This window comes from Dermacentor andersoni, chromosome 9, assembly GCF_023375885.2.
Source record: "Dermacentor andersoni chromosome 9, qqDerAnde1_hic_scaffold, whole genome shotgun sequence".
NCBI lineage: Eukaryota > Metazoa > Arthropoda > Arachnida > Ixodida > Ixodidae > Dermacentor > Dermacentor andersoni.
The window spans coordinates 58,009,777-58,028,812 of NC_092822.1; the positions used below are offsets into that span (position 1 = coordinate 58,009,777).

Consider the following 19,036-nt stretch of genomic DNA (forward strand, 5'->3'; position numbering starts at 1 on the left):
TCTCTACTAACCTTAATCCGCCTTCCTCTGATTTGTAGCACCCGTAGTCCACCTTAACTACTTCAATGCACCTTAATCCACCTTGCCCTAATTTGTACCAGCCTTAATTCACTTTAGTTTGCCTTCGTTCACTTTTCTTCACCTTAAGGCCCCTTACTCTAACTTGTTCCAACTTTAATTCCGTGTTACTACTGATTCCATACAAAACGGTGATGACGTCACTGATGATGATGACTCTTAGTACCACTCGTTGCCTGCAACGCCGGCCTTTGTGCCCCGCGGGACACACAATGCTTTCGCAATAGGAATACGAACGTTGACTGTACTAACAACACCGCACGCGTTGAAAAAGACGGCAGATGCATGCAGTCTGAAATGTTTTCAAAACCAGCAGCAAATTTTTGCGGAGCGCATTTTAGGCTCGTGTGCGGCCGCTTGAAAAGTGACAGAGGAGGGAAGCAGGTGTCTATGCTGACCGCTGTCGAGAACTGCGGCTCCTACGGCGGCGAAAGGAAGCACGTCACTGGCCTAAATCGAACGGCCAACGCCTGTGCCGCTGCCCTGTAAGCTTTAAGCAGTTGAATAAATGCGCTGTTCGTTGATACGCGGAACGTTTGCGAGCATTTAAGTCGCTGCGCACAAGGGCGCATGTCACGTGCTTTTTTTTTTTATTTAGCGGGCTTCCTTTAGGAGGCCGAAAAGACGATTACGCAACCTGAAGAAACCTTAAAGCAGCTGAATTATGTGTTTTATACTTTCTCATTGGAAGTACTGCGCTAAATTTATGTTAACTGTCGAAGTTGGTTATTATTCTTGAGTAACTGTCAATTGAGTGAAACAGAAAGAAACGTGGGACTTGGTCCACACACTAGGTAACAGTATTCATTTGGTCGTGTCCTCCTTGAGTGCTTCGGCATATTATTAGCTCTTTGGTAAATTTGCCTGGGACATCTTGCATATTAACGCCCAGACAATCACTAACGCCTACAATAATCTATATTTGAACGAGCATGAAAACCTACTTCTCCTAGAAATATCCTCGAGCTGCACTCATGTCAGAAGACAATGGCTTGGGAATTTGTTTCCATATTCTGGATATCTTCGAGAGTTTCAAAATGCTTTTCATTCGCTTCATTTACCGTTCAGGCGCCCACGCATTCTAATATAGCGACCGAGGAAGCAACTGCGTCACAATGTCCGCACGGGACTACTATGTAACACTCGCTGTACACGAAATGAAGCTCTGCGTGTATTCATACAGCACATATTACTGCTTTGGTGTAAACCGATCACGGGTAAATCACCCACAAGAAATAACGTTATAAACTGTCTAGAAGAATATAGCCTGCAAACAAATTAAACAACTACAAGAAGCAAGGTACATACCTTAATCAATTTCAGAAATTGTAGTATATATTCATTTACTAATTAACTTAACACTAATAGTGTCACGTGTGCACTGGCGAATGTGAACGAATCTGACTCAATGACCGCGCACACTCGATGTCATACGAGCGCGAGCAGCGCAAAGCGACCGCTTCCTGTTGTCTCAACCTCCATCGCGTCTCGAAAACGTGAGATTACGTGACAACCAACAGTACGAGAACATAGTGGGCACGAAGCCACCAGTCATCTAGGCTCGGCCTTCGCCTTCCACACCAAAACGCCATAATAACTGAAACCCACCAGGGAACAAACTGACGAAATAAACAGCAAGGACAGTCGAATCTTTGAAGTAACGTGCACAAACGCCCCTTAACGCTTTATCTACACGATTATCTTGCAGAATTGTTTTCCTGGGAATGCGTATGGTAGTAATGCACCTGTGGTCATTCGAATCGTAGCCTACGTAGATGTTCTCATTACGGGCATAAATATTTTTATCTTTCCAGGAAGGGCAACATCTGTCAAATTCCACGTTACCGTCCTCAGCCTAGATTCCATCGACGAAGGTTCCATGGTGAGTTGTCTCTTTCTATTGTTTGTCGTTTACCTTACCCTAATATTCAGCAATGTAAATTTTTGGTTCACTGAAGAAAACATAACGAACTAAGTTCACCCGTGCGCTAAGTGCCCAGATATTACGGATGTTAACTCGGAATGTAGTCTTTGAATCAAAATCACACGCCCACAGTGCCAGCATTCTGTTCTATCTAACTCTTATGAACCTAATGCGCCTGCGTCTGCCGTCGATAAAAGGGCGTTTAAGTGCACGAAGTATCAAATTATAAACGCGGAAGGTATCGTAAATATCACTTCCCCCAATTAATATTTAGCCGAAATATCGTTCCACTAATCCTAATAAACGTTATTTACTTGAAATAATGAAGGACAGGTATGTCGACTGAGAATTTAGCAACATACAGTCGGTTTAATTCGCTAAGAGGCGTAGATCAGTTTTAACTCGGTGCCTCATTCAATTTTAGCAGTGTGTAGAGTCGATTTCAGCACCAATGTAAGCTTCGTGCTTTCAATATCTTGATGAAAAGGCTAATGCATTCTTAATGTTTCCAACATCTACCTCGGTTCGGTCTGGCCCGCTTAATACGTGGCTTCTGTCACCACACGGGTACCTGTCACTAGCAACGCCAACGTAAAATACAATATTCGTGCTCGCTTGTCTTACCTCACCATCCTGCGTTTCCTGCGGCTTCTCACGCAGACCTACGTGGCGGACATCTTCATGTCACAGTCCTGGTACGACCACAGGCTGAGGTTGCCACGCAACATGACGTCCAAGTACCGCCTCCTGCCCGTCAACTGGCTGCACCAGATGTGGCGACCCGACTCGTTCTTCAAGAACGCGAAGCGCGTCACCTTCCAAGAGATGACCATTCCAAATCACTACATATGGCTCTACTCGGACGGCAGCATACTCTACATGGTGAAGTGAGTGCAATTAGCCCTCAGCGTGCGTCGAATAGCTTCACCGTGCAGACTTTCAAATAAATCAAGTGCACGATGCTTGTTATTACACTGCTGTCACGTGTTCGCGCTCTCTAACTTCTTGTCGACGCCTACTGGCAGTGACAGTGTAGCCCGTCCAAACTGGGGACAAATAACGCATGCTCATTTCACGTAGTACAAGCGAATCTGGAACGCATCGGGCGCGACTATCTTCACACTGTGCCGTCGGTTGTAGGATTCAGACTACTGGCCATGTTTGTTTTTTTTTCTTTGCGAGGCCGCAACGCTCATGCGTAACGTACGTTCATTTGGCTCAGCGACGTTTAAACGGTCGTGTCCTTCAACGGTGTCAGCAACAAAGTAAAAAGAACGCACGTTCGCATGCAGATTGCTTAGTACGTAGAAGGTTGAATAGTACGTTCAGTAAGGGGTTCTTTTTCGTGCAGGCTCACTCTCCTCCTATCCTGTGCGATGAAGTTCGAAACGTACCCACACGACACGCAAGTCTGCACGATGAAGATCGAAAGCTGTGAGTGGACTCTAACGCGCTCTTTACACTTTGTTTCATTCCCCTCTGCGTGTGGTTTATTGCATACGCGTGCGTGCGCGTTTATGTTCATGTATGTGCGTATTTCCAGGCCAAGTGTTTCCCTCCCTTACATTTTAAAAACATTACATCTGTTCGCGTAGAACAGGGTAACTACCGAATACGCGCTATAATTTGGCGAATACGGACGTTTCTTTCGTCTATATAACGCAATTCGTATTGGTGCTACGCTCGGGACCTTAGCGTTCCGCTGTGTGCGAAGAAACCCTCTAGTTTTTATGCAGATTAACTTCCCGCACTCTGGCTTTTCTACAGCACTTCTATCATGCAGCTGATCGCTGGAAAAAGTAAGGCATATACGCTGTGATTAAATTGGGTAGAAGCAACGATTCTTGAGCGTGTCGTTGCTACGCCGTCACCGCGGTCTTACAATATTTAGGCTGTGCCAATCGCCAGCATCAAAAACATTTTCATGTCTCAACTTACTTTTTAGCGTACTTTGCTCAGGGGAGCTTAGCCGTGGTTCGGAGGGTCTCGTGCATTACCTATGGTTTGGCAAACAACTGTTGTGTATTCAGCAGGCAGCAAGCGCTTCGCGTGGTAAGAATGGGTTCCCACTACGTTTAAACAAGATGCGAGACCAGCTATGTCGTCAGCGTGCCACTGCTTTCGTGAAACTTGACAGCTTACGCTAGAACACAAAAAGGTGCGTCGTGTGAGAAATATCAGTGCGCTCTTCACGGCAACAGCTACCCGCATCCTACCTGCTCAGGCAAAGTGTTTGTACAGTAATCCGTATTAACTATTTAATAAAGCTTCAGTAATATATGTCGTTTCCAGTCAGCTTTTTCAATGGCAACATAATAGTGGTGTCTTTCCGCACTTAAAGGGTTCTAGGGGAGACAAAATAGGCGCTATAAAGGAAGCAGGAGAAAAATTAGACTCTTCCCTATGACCTGAACTCCGCCAGACATGACGAAAATAAGAAAGCTTTTTGTTTTATATGTAATTTTAATGAACATACGGGCATCACCTCACTTAGGACACAAATATTCGTTCATTTAGCAATTTGTGAAATCATAAGCACTCTATGCCAGCGCAAGAAGTCGAAGGAATTAAGTTTCCTTATTTCATATTTCCGCACTATCTACGATTCAGACTTGCATATAACCCAAGGAACAAAACTAGAGCATTCCCCGGCCGCGTTTGAGCTTTTAGGTTCTAGAAATCAAGCCTCAAAGTCATTTCAATCTTTGAACTATATTTTTTTCTTCTTTCGGTAACCTTGTTCGCATGCTGAAGTCATTAGTTTCGTCAACAATTGTGGCGTGATAGGTGAACGCTAGTTTTTTTTTAACCCGACGTAAGCATTCATTGGCGAGTACCACGGAGACACCATGTCGGTCCCGTAACGGCTTGTAAATGGGAAATAAGCGCGTGACTCGTTGAAGCTGGACATTTAATCATTATACTAGTGCAACTGTATATTATTGCTGTCTTTAGAATCGATAAAAAACTGGTCACGTCGCCTTCACATAGTCATTTGATGCCATAAAGAGCAATAATATGATACAAAATTAATATGAAATGAAGCACAATCCTAGCCTCCAGGGAAGAAATGCAGGTTACCTGCTTCATAATAATGGGATGGAAACAACTTTATTCTGAATCCGGCAAATTTGACGACCCGGGCTCAGGTCTCCCATGAGGGGACTTCGAGGCCTTGCCTCGTCGCCGCCTCTCGGGCTTGCTGGACAGCCCACTCTTGTGTCTTGAGGTTGGAGCTGCGCAGAGCGGCGGCCCACTTCGACGCAAGAGCCTCCGGAGCTACTGCCATTGTAGCATTCCCCGAGTCCCGAAGATACGCATCCTAGGCATGCATATAACAGCCAACGGGTCAAACATAGAAGCTATTCGCAAAATCGAAGGCAAGGTTACAGCGGCTACCCGCCTGATCAAACGCATTACAAACAAGAACACGGGCATGAAGGAGGACAGTGTCATGCGCCTCATACACTCTTTCGCAATCAGTCACATCACTTATGTGGCTGCCTTCCACAACTGGAATGTCACTGATAGGGAGAAAATCAACACCCTTATACGTAAGACTTACAAGATCGCCCTTGGCCTACCGGAGTCCACAAGCACTGCTCGTCTGCTACAGCTGGGGGTATACAACACGCTTGAGGAAATCGTGGATGCGCAAAGAACCTCTCAACTTGAACGCATGTCTCTGACAGCCACGGGCCGGTACATCCTGCAGAAACTCGGCTTCAACTACCACGTCCAACACGGTCAGAAACAGGTCATTCCACCTGATCTCAGCGACACGCTGATTGTCGTCCCTATACCTCGAAACATGCACCCCGAATTTAATCGGGGCCGACGCCAGGCCCGTGCCAAGGCACTGCTGCGCTCCTTCGGTGGAAAGAGGACTACGCGCTTTGTAGACGCCGCAGAATACACACGAGAACACCGATTCACGGCGGTAGTCGTAGACGTTAGCTCCCGGCTTACGCACGCGTGTAGTGTCGCAACGGAATACCCCGAAACAGCAGAAGAGGTAGCGATTGCGCTTGCGCTTACCGACCCCCTCTGCGAGGTAGTTCTTAGCGACTCGCAATCCGCAGTTCGCAACTACGCGCGGGGGCGCATTTCCTCCGAAGCTCTCCAGATTCTAAGGAAAGCTGGTCGACAGCACTTCGATAACACCGCCATCATATGGTTTCCAGCGCACGTCGCCACCCCCACCGATGAGGGCCTCATTAACTTGAACGAGGTAGCACACCGCTCTGCGCGAGAACTGACCCGCCGCGCAGAATCGGAGACCGCCTCTTCGAGTTCGGAACTGCTGGCTCAAAACACGCGAGAACGCCTGGTCAGGTACAATGACATCACCAAGCACTACCAGCTAGGCAGGCGGTTGCTGCCCCCACCTCACCCCATGCTGAAACGTCGCCAGGTAGTCATCTGGCGACAATTGCAAACACAAACATTCCCCAGTCCGGTGCGATTGCAGCACATTTTCCCCGCGCAATACCCGACTGCTCTTTGCAAATTATGTCAGGACACTAGAGCGACGCTGTCACACATGTTGTGGGAGTGTCGGGTTGCATCAGCTTCATAATAAAACAATAAAACAAATGTACAGAACGCAGCAAAACAAGATTATAATCCCTGTGATTGCATGGAATGGAATGGCGCTTGGAACGCTGTGATATGGTCTAAGCAGGATAGGCACGACAAGCAAGAAGGAGATGCTACAGAAATTCAGAAAATTGTCTGCTAATGTGTAAGTATACTCTTTGGCTCCGGAAAAAGCGATGGGTAGACATGCATAAGCTAGAAACATAAGTAAGCTAAAGCAAACTATCATACAAGGCAAAGAATGCTTATGCATTAGTAGACAATTCTGAGAACTTCTCTAACATGTTTTTTTAGGCGAAAGCGTTAGCTGGCTCATTGGTCCAGAAGTTCACAGTCCGGTAGTATGGCATCAAAATTCAAGCGCATCCGCCAGTATTTCTTGATACCTCGATTATCTGTGTTCACGTTGAACTGACACCCTTCTTAATAATCAGTGTGGCCACAAAAGCGTCAGCATGTTTTTTTTTTTTTTTCAGTTCTGTTCTTTGCCGAGCAATGTAAGACTGTCTTATGACGTTTTGAGGAGCATAAGTACGCCTGCGAGAACTGGAAATAAATCTGCTGTCGAAAAGTTGGCGCTGCGTGTTTGTCTAATTCGCCTTCCCATGTCCCTGCGCTACAAGAAAGTAGAAGGCACCATATATACAACGCCATGCAGCGGCCCTCGTCGATGAAAGTGTTAAAATAAAAAAAAAACTCCCTTCAGTGAACCTACGTATGTGCCTTAACAGTCTTCATAGACCGTTCTAACGTCCCATTAACCACGCAGAACCAATGGCGATGTGTAGGCCACTCGAAAACAAGAACGAGTAAAGTAGAAAAACAAACAAGTAAAGAGAAAACAATTAATAGGAAGTAACAACGCATTCGAATGAGAATGGCAACAATTTTAGTGAATGTCTCGTGAGCACGCAGGCGTTCCGCTTCATCCTCTTTACCGTACGCTGAAGTTACTGTCAACTTTTTTATTCTGTAGCCATGGGTTACCACCGAAACCTCGAGCGTGTCGTTACACGGCCCAACCTGTTCATTCAGCTGTAAATTATTGGTTCCCTGTATAATGCACCTGAGGACGACGGGCTCGTGTGAACGTCTCTGAATATTAATAAACGTGAAGAAAGGGGGTTAACCGAGGGGCCCGAATTCTATTAGTCATATCATAAGAAGCCAACAAACACTGACGCCAAGGACAACATAGCGGAAATTACTTGTGTTTAATAAATTAAATAAATAAGCGGTAAATTAATGGAAATGAAAGTGGATGAAAAGCACAACTTTCCGCAGGTGGGGAACGATCCCGCAACCTTCGCATTTCGCGTGCGATGCCCTACCAATTGAGCTACCGCGGCGCCGTTTCCCCGTCCACTTTCTTGGGTATTTTTATGTTTCCTTGTAGAACCCTGGGAGTGTTAGCCAGCGCCACCACTCGCAGACCTTGGCGGCGGACGTGGAACATCCTTTCTGCCGCAGGCATCACGAGAACGTGATCTTTTTTGGGTGTAGACAACCGGTCAATGAACCCACACATGCTACTTGAAGGCATCAATGTTGCCGGATTCGAGACCCTCGTTATGTAATAAACGAGAAGAAAGGGGGTTAACCGAGGGGTCCGATTTTTTATTATACTATTAACGCTATTTCTATTAGACCACACACGTCAGCGAACTCACAGTTAATTTTCTTCTTTCCATCCCTCCTCTCACTCCCTGTCATCTTTGTTTCCCCTTCCCCCCGATCTAGGGTTATTCTGGGTTCTGGGTAGGGTTATGTAGACGTTATTCTGGTTAACCTCCCTGCCTTCTGCTTCTCTCTTTCCTCTTTGTAGAATCCAATGCTTTTGCGTGGAGGCAAGCATATATGCTTTCGAACAGCCCTAAAAAAAACGTCTAATATTGCTGCTTGAACGGACGCAGTGTCGTACACAACGGATGACCTCGTGTTCATCTGGGACGACAACGTGCCCCTGGTGGTAGATGAAGCCATCGAGCTGCCTCAACACAACCTCGTGGAGACGGCACTCAGCGACTGCACAACCGTTTATTCCACAGGTACTTTAAGTTCCAAGGCAAAAAAAGAAAACAGGGAAATACAATTTTTAATGATAGGCCGGAGTTGTTAGCGTGACGGATTGACAGGCACGCTTGATGCTGGGTGAGATATGGATGTGTGGGGTGATTATGATATAATACACTGAGATCACATAATAATAGAAATAGCACAGAGAGTCACAGATATGCACAGACAATACATATATAATCAAATATGAGTTTTGTTGAGGAGGTTTGTCGCGTGCCGCACTATTCTGAGCGCAGAGCGAAACTCTCTGCACGCATACGTCTGCGCTCGCGTCCGATACTAACACGCCCCCAAAGCGGTAAAAAAAATATATATATTTGTTGTGGACGACCGCTATTTCAGACAATATCTGCTATGAGAGAAGCCATGGTTGAAGACTGCCTAATAATTCTGACCACCTCTTGCTCACTGAAATGTATACCTATTTAGTCTGACAACAACAGAAATTATTGTTATTTTTATGCAGTTTATGTGCCCGAAGCAGCCGCTATCACCATGCGTACTTGCTGCACAAGTCACCAAAGAAGGAAACATTTTTTGTCTGATCTCAACACTATAATCTTGCATTTGAAGTGTAGACGTTTTAGCCATGGGAGAAGTCAGCAACCTTCTGGGAGTACACATTTTAATATATGGTTCCTAACATATTTCCTGCTCTTATATTCATTCTGTGGTAACTAATCTAACCACTCTCAGTTGTTCTGTCCGCTTCGTTGCCTTGCACGAACATGCGTAGGAAAATGTGCATATTAAACGATTTTCTGAAGTAAATTTTCAGTTGATAATCAGCGCTTGTGTTGCGTGGCTCGCGTTTGCCTTTGATATCGCACGTTGTGAATTTTAATCATGCGTTATATGTAAGTGCTGCAACACTTATAATTCTTACCAAATTATAAGTCACAAGGACGTGACACAAGCACAATAAAGGATATCAAATGAAACAGTTCCTATATGAGAAAGAGAAAGAAAGTGTTATTGAAAAAAAGAAAACGTCTCATTGAAGTAGGATTCTAAGCTGCAGAAGTCGAATACTGTTAGTGATGGCGTAATTGCGCGATATACAAAGAACGGGTCGAGAAAAAAATTACGTGCTATATTTTTTTTCTTCCGTCACTTTAGTGGTATTGAAAACCTGCCCAATAGTATGGCGCAAAATATTTTTCTCTCGTTTCACAAGCAATGGCAATGGTTGTCTTTCTAGAGTAAAATAAACAAAAGCTAAAATTTAGGCAGGATGGATGGATACAACTTTATTGTACGTCCGGCAAGGTTTAACGCGACCCGGACTCAGGTCTCCCACGGCAGGATACTAAATTTAATTGAGTTCTACAGTTTTACGTGCCAAAACCCCGATTTGTTTATGAGGTACGCCGTAGTGTGGGACTCCCTAATAACTTTAACCTGCCCCCAATGCATGGGACATTGGACAGGCCGCCAGGCAGGCCGCCATTGGACAGGCCATTGGACGCTCCGGACAGGCCGCCATTGGAATATGAACCTGGCAACGTTTAACGCTAGAACGTTATCTAGTGAGGCGAGTCTAGCAGTGCTATTGGAGGAATTAGAGGGCAGTAAATGGGATATAATAGGGCTCAGTGAAGTTAGGAGGCCAAAAGAAGCATATACAGTACTAAAAAGCGGGCACGTCTTGTGCTACCGGGGCTTAGCAGAGCGACGAGAACTAGGAGTCGGATTCCTGATTAATAAGAATATAGCTGGTAACATACAGGAATTCTATAGCATTAACGAGAGGGTGGCATGTCTTGTTGTGAAACTTAATAAGAGGTACAAAATGAAGGTTATACAGGTCTACGCCCCTACATCTAGTCATGATGACCAGGAAGTCGAAAGCTTCTATGAAGACGTGGAATCGGCGATGGGTAAAGTCAAAACAAAATACAGTATACTGATGGGCGATTTCAATGCCAGGGTAGGCAAGAAGCAGGCCGGAGACAAGTCAGTGGGGGAATATGGCATAGGCTCTAGGAATAGCAGAGGAGAGTTATTAGTAGAGTTTGCAGAACAGAATAATATGCGGATAATGAATACCTTTTTCCGCAAGCGGGTTAGCCGAAAGTGGACATGGAGGAGCCCGAATGGTGAGACTAGAAATGAAATCGACTTTATACTCTGCGCGAACCCTGGCATCATACAAGATGTAGACGTGCTCGGCAAGGTGCGCTGCAGAGACCATAGGATGGTAAGAACTCGAATTAGCCTTGACTTGAGGAGGGAACGGAGGAAACTGGTACATAAGAAACCAATCAATGAGTTAGCGGTAAGAGGGAAACTAGAGGAATTCCGGATCAAGCTACAGAACAGGTATTCGGCTTTAACCCAGGAAGAGGACCATAGTGTTGAAGCAATGAACGACAATCTTATGGGCATCATTAAGGAGTGCGCAATAGAAGTCGGTGGTAACGCCGTTAAACAGGAAACCAGTAAGCTATCGCAGGAGACGAAAGATCTGATCAAGAAACGCCAATGTATGAAAGCCTCTAACCCTACAGCTAGAATAGAGCTGGCAAAACTTTCTAAGTTAATCAACAAGCGTAAGACAGCGGACATAAGGAACTATAATATGGATAGAATTGAACAGGCTCTCAGGAACGGAGGAAGCCTAAAAGCAGTACAGAAGAAACTAGGAATAGGCAAGAATCAGATGTGTGCGTTAAGAGACAAAGCCGGCAATATCGTTACTAATATGGATGAGATAGTTCAAGTGGCTGAAGAGTTTTATAGAGATTTATACAGTACCAGTAACACCCACGACGATAAGGTGAGAGAGAATAGTCTAGAGGAACTTGAAATCCCACAAGTAACACCGGAAGAGGTAAAGAACGCCTTGGGAGCTATGCAAAGGGGGAAGGCAGCTGGGTAGGATCAGGTAACAGCAGATTTGTTGAAGGATGGTGGGAACACTGTCCTAGAAAGGTTGGCCGCCCTATATACACAATGCCTCATGACCTCGAACGTACCGGAATCTTGGAAGAACGCTAACATAATCCTAATCCATAAGAAAGGGGACGCCAAAGACTTGAAAAATTATAGACCGATCAGCTTACTGTCCGTTGCCTACAAAGTATTTACTAAGGTAATCGCAAATAGAATCAGGAATACCTTAGACTTCGGTCAATCAAAGGACCAGGCAGGATTCCGTAAAGGCTACTCAACAATAGACCATATTCACACTATCAATCAGGTGATAGAGAAATGTGCGGAATATAACCAACCCTTATATATAGCCTTCATTGATTACGAAAAAGCATTTGATTCAGTCGAAACCTCAGCAGTCATGGAGGCACTACGGAATCAGGGTGTAAATGAGCCATATGTAAAGATACTGGAAGCTATCTATAGCGGTTCCACAGCCACCGTAATCCTCCACAATGAAAGCAACAAAATCCCAATAAAGAAAGGCGTCAGACAGGGAGATACGATATCTCCAATGCTATTCACAGCGTGTTTACAGGAGCTATTCAGAGACCTGGAGTGGGAAGAATTGGGGATAAAAGTTGATGGAGAATACCTTAGCAACTTGCGATTCGCTGATGATATTGCCTTGCTTAGTAACTCAGGAGACCAATTGCAATGCATGCTCACTGACCTGGAGAGGCAAAGCAGAAGGGTGGGTCTGAAAATTAATCTACAGAAAACTAAAGTAATGTTTAACAGTCTCGGAAGAGAACAGCAGTTTACGATAGGTAGCGAGGCACTGGAAGTGGTAAGGGAATACATCTACTTAGGGCAGGTAGTGACCACGGATCCGGATCATGAGACTGAAATAACCAGAAGAATAAGAATGGGCTGGCGGGCGTTTGGCAGGCATTCTCAAGTCATGAACAGCAGGTTGCCACTATCCCTCAAAAGGAAAGTGTATAACAGCTGTGTCTTACCAGTACTCACCTACGGGGCAGAAACCTGGAGGCTTACGAAAAGGGTTCTGCTGAAATTGAGGACGACGCAACGAGCCATGGAAAGAAGAATGATAGGTGTAACGTTAAGGGATAAGAAAAGAGCAGATTGGGTGAGGGAACAAACGCGGGTAAATGACATCTTAGTTGAAATCAAGAAAAAGAAATGGGCATGGGCCGGACATGTAATGAGGAGGGAAGATAACCGATGGTCATTAAGGGTTACGGACTGGATTCCAAGGGAAGGGAGGCGTAGCAGGGGGCGGCAGAAAGTTAGGTGGGCGGATGACATTAAGACGTTTGCAGGGACAACATGGCCACAATTAGTACATGACCGGGGTAGTTGGAGAAGTGTGGGAGAGGCCTTTGCCCTGCAGTGGGCGTAACTAGGCTGATGATGATGATGAATGCATGGGACACGGGCGTTTTTGCATATCGCCCCCATCTAAATGGGGCCGCCGCGGCCGGGATTCGACCGCGCGACCTCGTGCGTAGCAGCACAACACCATAGCCGCTAAACCATCACGGCGGATAGGCATTATACTCAACTGAGCAAGGCAGATACTGTTCGTGGCTCTAAATAGCACAGCAGACAAAAAGAAACACATATTAAAAGAGAAATCATACTGGATTTTTATAGACTTTTTTTTTATTTTTCCGTCGCATCTTTCGTTGCGCTTTACACCACCATAGTTGAAGCCCCGCTTTACTGAGACGCACAAAATATTGTTTGACGTTTAATAAGCAATAGTGACGGTTGTGCATATAAGGTGCAAGTTTGCAGCGGACAAGAATTTGTCGCGAAATACGTAAGCTGACATGTTTGTTTAGGGTGGATTTATGGTGGCCAGAAATTGCAATACCGAGGTTTTACACAACATGTGCCTTCGCCATCCTCCACGCTCAAGGGTCCTGTGCCTTGGGGAGATGAGAGTAAACTTCATGTTGGACGGAAACGGTTGACTCGTTTCAAAATTGCCTTCCGCTTTGCTGTCGCGCAGGTAACTTCACCTGCATCCAAGTGACCTTCACGCTCAAGCGACGCCTCGGTTACTACATGTTCCACACGTACATCCCGACCTGCCTGATCGTCATCATGTCCTGGATATCCTTCTGGATCAAGCCCGAGGCTGTGCCGGCCAGGGTGACGCTCTGCGTGACCAGCCTGCTCACCCTGTCCACGCAGCACGCGCAGTCGCAGAAGTCACTGCCCCCGGTGTCCTACATCAAGGCCATCGACATCTTCATGTCCTCCTGCACCGTGTTCGTGTTCGCGTCGCTCATGGAGTACGCGCTCGTCAACATCCTCATGGGCGAGACGGACGAGAGCCTCGTCTACCGAAAGGCCAGGCCCGTCAACCTGGCTGCTAAGGTCACGGTGAGTGATGCCTCTCAACGTAGAGAATCAGATCTTGAGGCGCAGCGCTTCTGCCAAGCTCTCCGTGGCTTGGCGCGCCCTCGTGGTAGTAGGCGTTCTAGCCAAATAGGCGCTGTCGCTATCTAGCCAGCGTACCGTCGCTGTCGGAGCTACGATCACTTTCACGAGGTTCACCGGTACTCAACGCCGGACGTGTCCGCGTAATTTCACGAGCCTTTTTTTTGTAATTTGCTCCAAGGTGGCCTTTTGCGCATAGCAAAGAACGGTCGTCGCTCATTTCCGAGGTTTTCGCTCAATTATTTCATCTGTGGCTGGTGAAAAATACTCTATAAAATGTTCCCATGTTCTAAAATGCTCATTGGTTTATAGTACTTCATATGAATAAATGATGATGGCAGGGATGACCTTAATAATAGTAATATTATAATCTAAGTAATGAATTATCTTTCATGGTGCGCATTCCAGGTGTGAAGTGTGGAAATATGTGTGTAGTTATATTTGAATATTCGTTTAGAATAAGATAAGAAAAAAAAAGAGAGGTCTAGGCATCGCCTTGCGCTAGGGGCTGGCGCAACTCCCGAATCGTAAGCTTCAACATGTATCGTTTGTTATGTGTGTTCACAAAAAGAAATAGTAGCTGTACATTATGTCCAGAATGATTAAGTAAAAGAAGAGCACGTATACGAAAGAAAATGTACGTCCGAGATGGTTTTACTTCCACAGAGGTAAAAGTTTGTGACAGAGTAACACCCTGTCCTCCCTTGCAAAACCGGATTCATTGCACTGCTATTTCTGTCCCACCATTGGGCAAATGCGCACACACGCACACATATACATGTCGGTTTAGTTCGAAATCATTTGAGAGTTCGTATATTTCACGAAGTATGTCTACCTTCATCTGTTTGTTAACCCGTTTTTCTCTCTGCTGTTTCCTTTTCTTTCTTTTTTTCAGGAATCAAGGCGGCTGTCAAACGGCGCGCCCACTCAGAAGATCGAGACGGCGCCCTCTTCTACGGGGCTGCCTCGCCGACGAGACCGAGCCTTGCTTGTGGACAAGATCTCAAGGGTAATCTTCCCCCTGTCATTTGTCGTTCTTAACACCGTCTACTGGTCCGTCTACCTCGACTACCCCTGAGGTACTGCCCCGTGTGGAAGAACTGCCCCTCATACAAGATCACCTTCAGCGAGAAGCGCAGCTTGCGCGCGACGCAGCAAAGGACATCAAGGACATCGAGGACATTCACTTCCTTCTGCCTGCGGGACATAATGCCGAGCGGTTGCGTTGCCTTGTGGTGCGTTTAGTCAGAGTCCTAGGACGCCGCCAGATTCCGGTGGCATCTCCGACACCACTCGGCGTATCGGCGGCACTTTCCAAACAAGCAACCTCCATAAAGGTGCCAACGAGATCGATCGTGGATCGACACCATCAAGGCATAGATCCTGCTTAACACCAAACCAGTCATAGCACATAAGCTACAAGTCTCAAGGGCGTAGCCGACTTCAACAAGGACAAGCATATTTTCGCGGTCGACTCAAGTGAGTTCACAGACTTTCCCCGGGAAGGACCGGTGTGAAAATGACGGGCGGCATCCTTTCATCTGTGATCTGTGAAGAACATTGCTCTACATCCCTCTCATCAAAGCCCAGTGGTGCAGTCTGTGTACTTTGTGCGCGCGGGCGCAGAGCAATTGCTGCGGCAGCAAATGCAAAGCGCCCAACGTCGGCTGTTGCCTCAGAAAAAGAAGAGAGAGCAACAAAGATGTCCTTGAGCATCAGACGGTCTCTCTTAACCTGTAAGCAACATTCTTCACGCACTGTCGGCATATCGTCAAAGGAGGACATTAAGAAGCCCTTATTCCGTGTGTGCGTAGCTTAGATTTATTTGAAGTGTGCCGAGTGAAGTGCTGTGCGTACGCGGGCCGATAGCGTCTAGCACCAGCGAAGTTCGGCCACGGCAGAACGACAACGATTACGAATAGCAAATTGAGCGCGGACGATCGCGCGTTGAGCCCGGTTAGCGCAAAAAGTTCGACTGAAGGAAAGTGCGTGACTGCCTCAAGGGACAAGGCCTCTTGAAACGAAAGTGTTGTGCTCGTACGTTAATGTACATAGCAACGGGTTGTGATGCGCTCAACGCCGAGTGGTTAATCACAGTTGGTGTATACGAGGACAATGGACAACGTGGCATGTGTGCAAAAATGTGTCTTCTTTTCTGGCGAGGAGATGAGCACTTCACATTTCCCTCTTAAAACTGACATTTAACTTACGGGAGGACGTTAAACTCCGTCAGGTACTAATAGAAAACTAGTTTCTCTTGTCGTTCTCCTACTATCGCAGCAGTCAAGTTGTCTCGTTTCAGCTACTGTGTGACTTCACTAAGCTCAGCTCGAGCGCTTAAACGAGAACGCGACCCTTCTATTGCACGCTTTGACGCGTTACGAACTAATATTTTCATGATTATTTAGACGGCTACTCGCCAAGCGCGTTGTTGCTAATACAATGAACCCTTGCCCGCCATCGATAAAGGAGCAATAAGAGGATATTTCTGTACACCTATTCTAGGGCAAACCGGATGAAAAAAACATACATAAGCGGCATATTTTACACTACAGAAAGCACAAAGGGCACAATTACGCTATGGGAAATTTCTGGTCGGAATAAGGTAATTCCTAAGTAAAAATTACTCTATTCCATCCCAAGACCTGTTCCCTAGTTAATACTTGTAGCATTATAAGTGAAATTTGTGTTGCAGATTAGCATGTCCTCGTTCAAGCCTTTCTAATAGACGAATTCGGCGACAAAAGACTAATTAATTTTGAGTATTCTAGGTCTATTGCAATAAATACTGCTTTGCGGCACGTGAAGCCAGGCACTATTATTTACTAACTCACACAACCAGAGCAGCAGATGCGTGCGCCTCGTTACCTCGAATATCGCTCACTCTTGGTGTCCCTAAAAAAAATTACCGGATGAAGCGTAATCTCGTACGCCCATTGCCTGAAGAAACGTCTTTATGCCATAGATGTCTCCGTTAGAGAAACAAGAAAAAGAGGTATTGAAATAAATTGTATACGTGCAAACTTGTTTCACTCACAGAAGTTCACAGTATAAGTTATCCCCAGGCGTCAGGCAAAATTGGTACCTAATATTAGTTTATGTTTCCAGAACCACCACATTATGTACCACGCCTGCAAATTCTCTCTGTTTGAAGCCCAAAGTCTTTGTAACTGTTTTCTGTAGGTAAATCTTCAATGACATAGAAACTTATGCTGAAGTATAAAGCCCAGAATTGTAGCATAAATTTGCGCTCGGCACAGTAACCAATTCGAAAAAATTCTGAATTGTCAAGGAAATATATGCCTTTCGAAAAATGATTGCACTGCCGGCAAGACGTATAGCAGCCCACAATCGCAATCATCGCTATCAAACAAATTATGAGTTCTGGCCGCGATACAGTGTCTCTTTTCGTGTGGCAAACTTCATATACAGAAACGCTTAAGAAAGGGTGGGTGTTGCGTGTATATGCGTACATTGCGCCTTTATTGTTCGCTGTCTCACAGAGGCTGAGAAATTATTTAACGTTGCAGCTACCACTTTGGATAATGTTTCTTCCGCGTTACAGTAAAGGAAATATATATGCTCATTACTCGTCGAAGTATAAATGAGCTAGCCACTGTCGGTAGTACTTAGAAATAAAACGCACAAAGCACGAGCACATCCTAGAATATCAGCACGTGCAAAAGCTGGCTTCTTTTCAGAATCTCTCCAACATGACCATTTCATCTCAAGGCGATAACTCCACGACCGCTCAGGTCATAGATGCTCAGTTATAAACTCTGTGAATAAATTGTCTTTTCTTCTTGTTTATGTGTGTCGTTCAAGCGAAACGCCGGAAAGACCACATTCAGCAGAGCAAGTCTGACGTTGAAGACTATTTGAACAGCTGTAGTCTAGTTTTCTACACAGAACTGGAGTACCGCAGATTTGTTCTTGCTGGGCTTGGGACGTAGACATTCTGTACTTTGTAATAGCTTGTAGCGAAAAACGCATCATTGCTAATCACTCGCTTACTCTGTGGACTATCACGTTCAGCTCCGAAAATTCATGTGTTCTCAGCGTAGCCGCCATTACTCAGACTTTGGAGCGTTGACTCAAGTGCACGCCCATTTACTTATCTTTGATACGGTAGGCACAGGGCGTGATTAAGTTTGCGTAGGAATTGCGGGGGATGCGTGTAGATAACGCGCTTGAAACTTAATATATGCCAGGAAGCGGTTCTGATACCTTTGTCAACGTATAAAGAACGGTACTCACTCGTGCAGACGTTCCGAGGTTGAAGTTGTTTCCTTGGAGATTAGCGCTACAAAGCTGGTGGATGAGTTATCTATTTGTTATCGTCGAGGGAAACCGTGCATGTCGAAGAGCAGGCAACACAGACAGTATTTATTTAGCAGCCAGGGGTCCATAAACTTGGACGCAGAGATTCAATCTATTCCTTGACATGCCAGTCACAACTTTTGCAGCCAACGGCTGCACTCGTCTTCGTGCCACTGCTTCGTATTTTGCAGCATCAATAGAGCACAGTGCGTTAGCGAAAACACATTTGCATTACCGACAGCTGATCGCCGGGCACAAGAGGTAATGGTTTCGTAATCGTGTGCTTTCGCTGAGGCTACGTGCGGCGCACCTCCGAAAGCGCCATCTCGTTTGTCTACAGCAAACTGTTTCGCCAAAAAGCGTCAATACGACAGAAGCGACAGCAGACAGTCTAATAACAGAACATAATAGAAATGCAGACCAGCCACTACGCTCAGAGGAAGTGTCGGCAACCTGCTTCACCCGTCACGTATTCAACTCCATTTTGTAGTCGCTGCACTCGGCGACGATGTACGTTTACCGGGGCGGATGTAGTGTGGCGTAACACTGAGGAGTGCAACGCGCGGCGCAGTTACGCCGCGCAAGCAAAATTGGGCGCTCTACAGCCTAATGTCCAGCGCGCGCAGTGAGCGTGAAAGGCGCCCTTTGGAGTCCTTTCACGCGGGAACAGAGCATGTCCTCTTATACCAG

The 19,036-nt window shown here is 45.9% G+C and overlaps 1 protein-coding gene across 1 annotated transcript in view; it reads left to right on the forward strand.

Moving 5' to 3' along the window:
* The window catches only part of LOC126528066 (glycine receptor subunit alpha-3-like), a 96,716-nt gene extending 78,882 nt beyond the window's left edge, over window positions 1-17,834 (forward strand). The window contains exons 4-9 of the mRNA XM_050175922.2: window positions 1,893-1,960; window positions 2,663-2,889; window positions 3,354-3,436; window positions 8,515-8,649; window positions 13,593-13,969; window positions 14,922-17,834. Coding sequence (XP_050031879.1) covers window positions 1,893-1,960; window positions 2,663-2,889; window positions 3,354-3,436; window positions 8,515-8,649; window positions 13,593-13,969; window positions 14,922-15,104 — 1,073 coding nt within the window. The 3' untranslated portion in view covers window positions 15,105-17,834. The remainder of the gene's footprint in view (window positions 1-1,892; window positions 1,961-2,662; window positions 2,890-3,353; window positions 3,437-8,514; window positions 8,650-13,592; window positions 13,970-14,921) is intronic.
* Window positions 17,835-19,036: the final 1,202 nt, after the last annotated feature.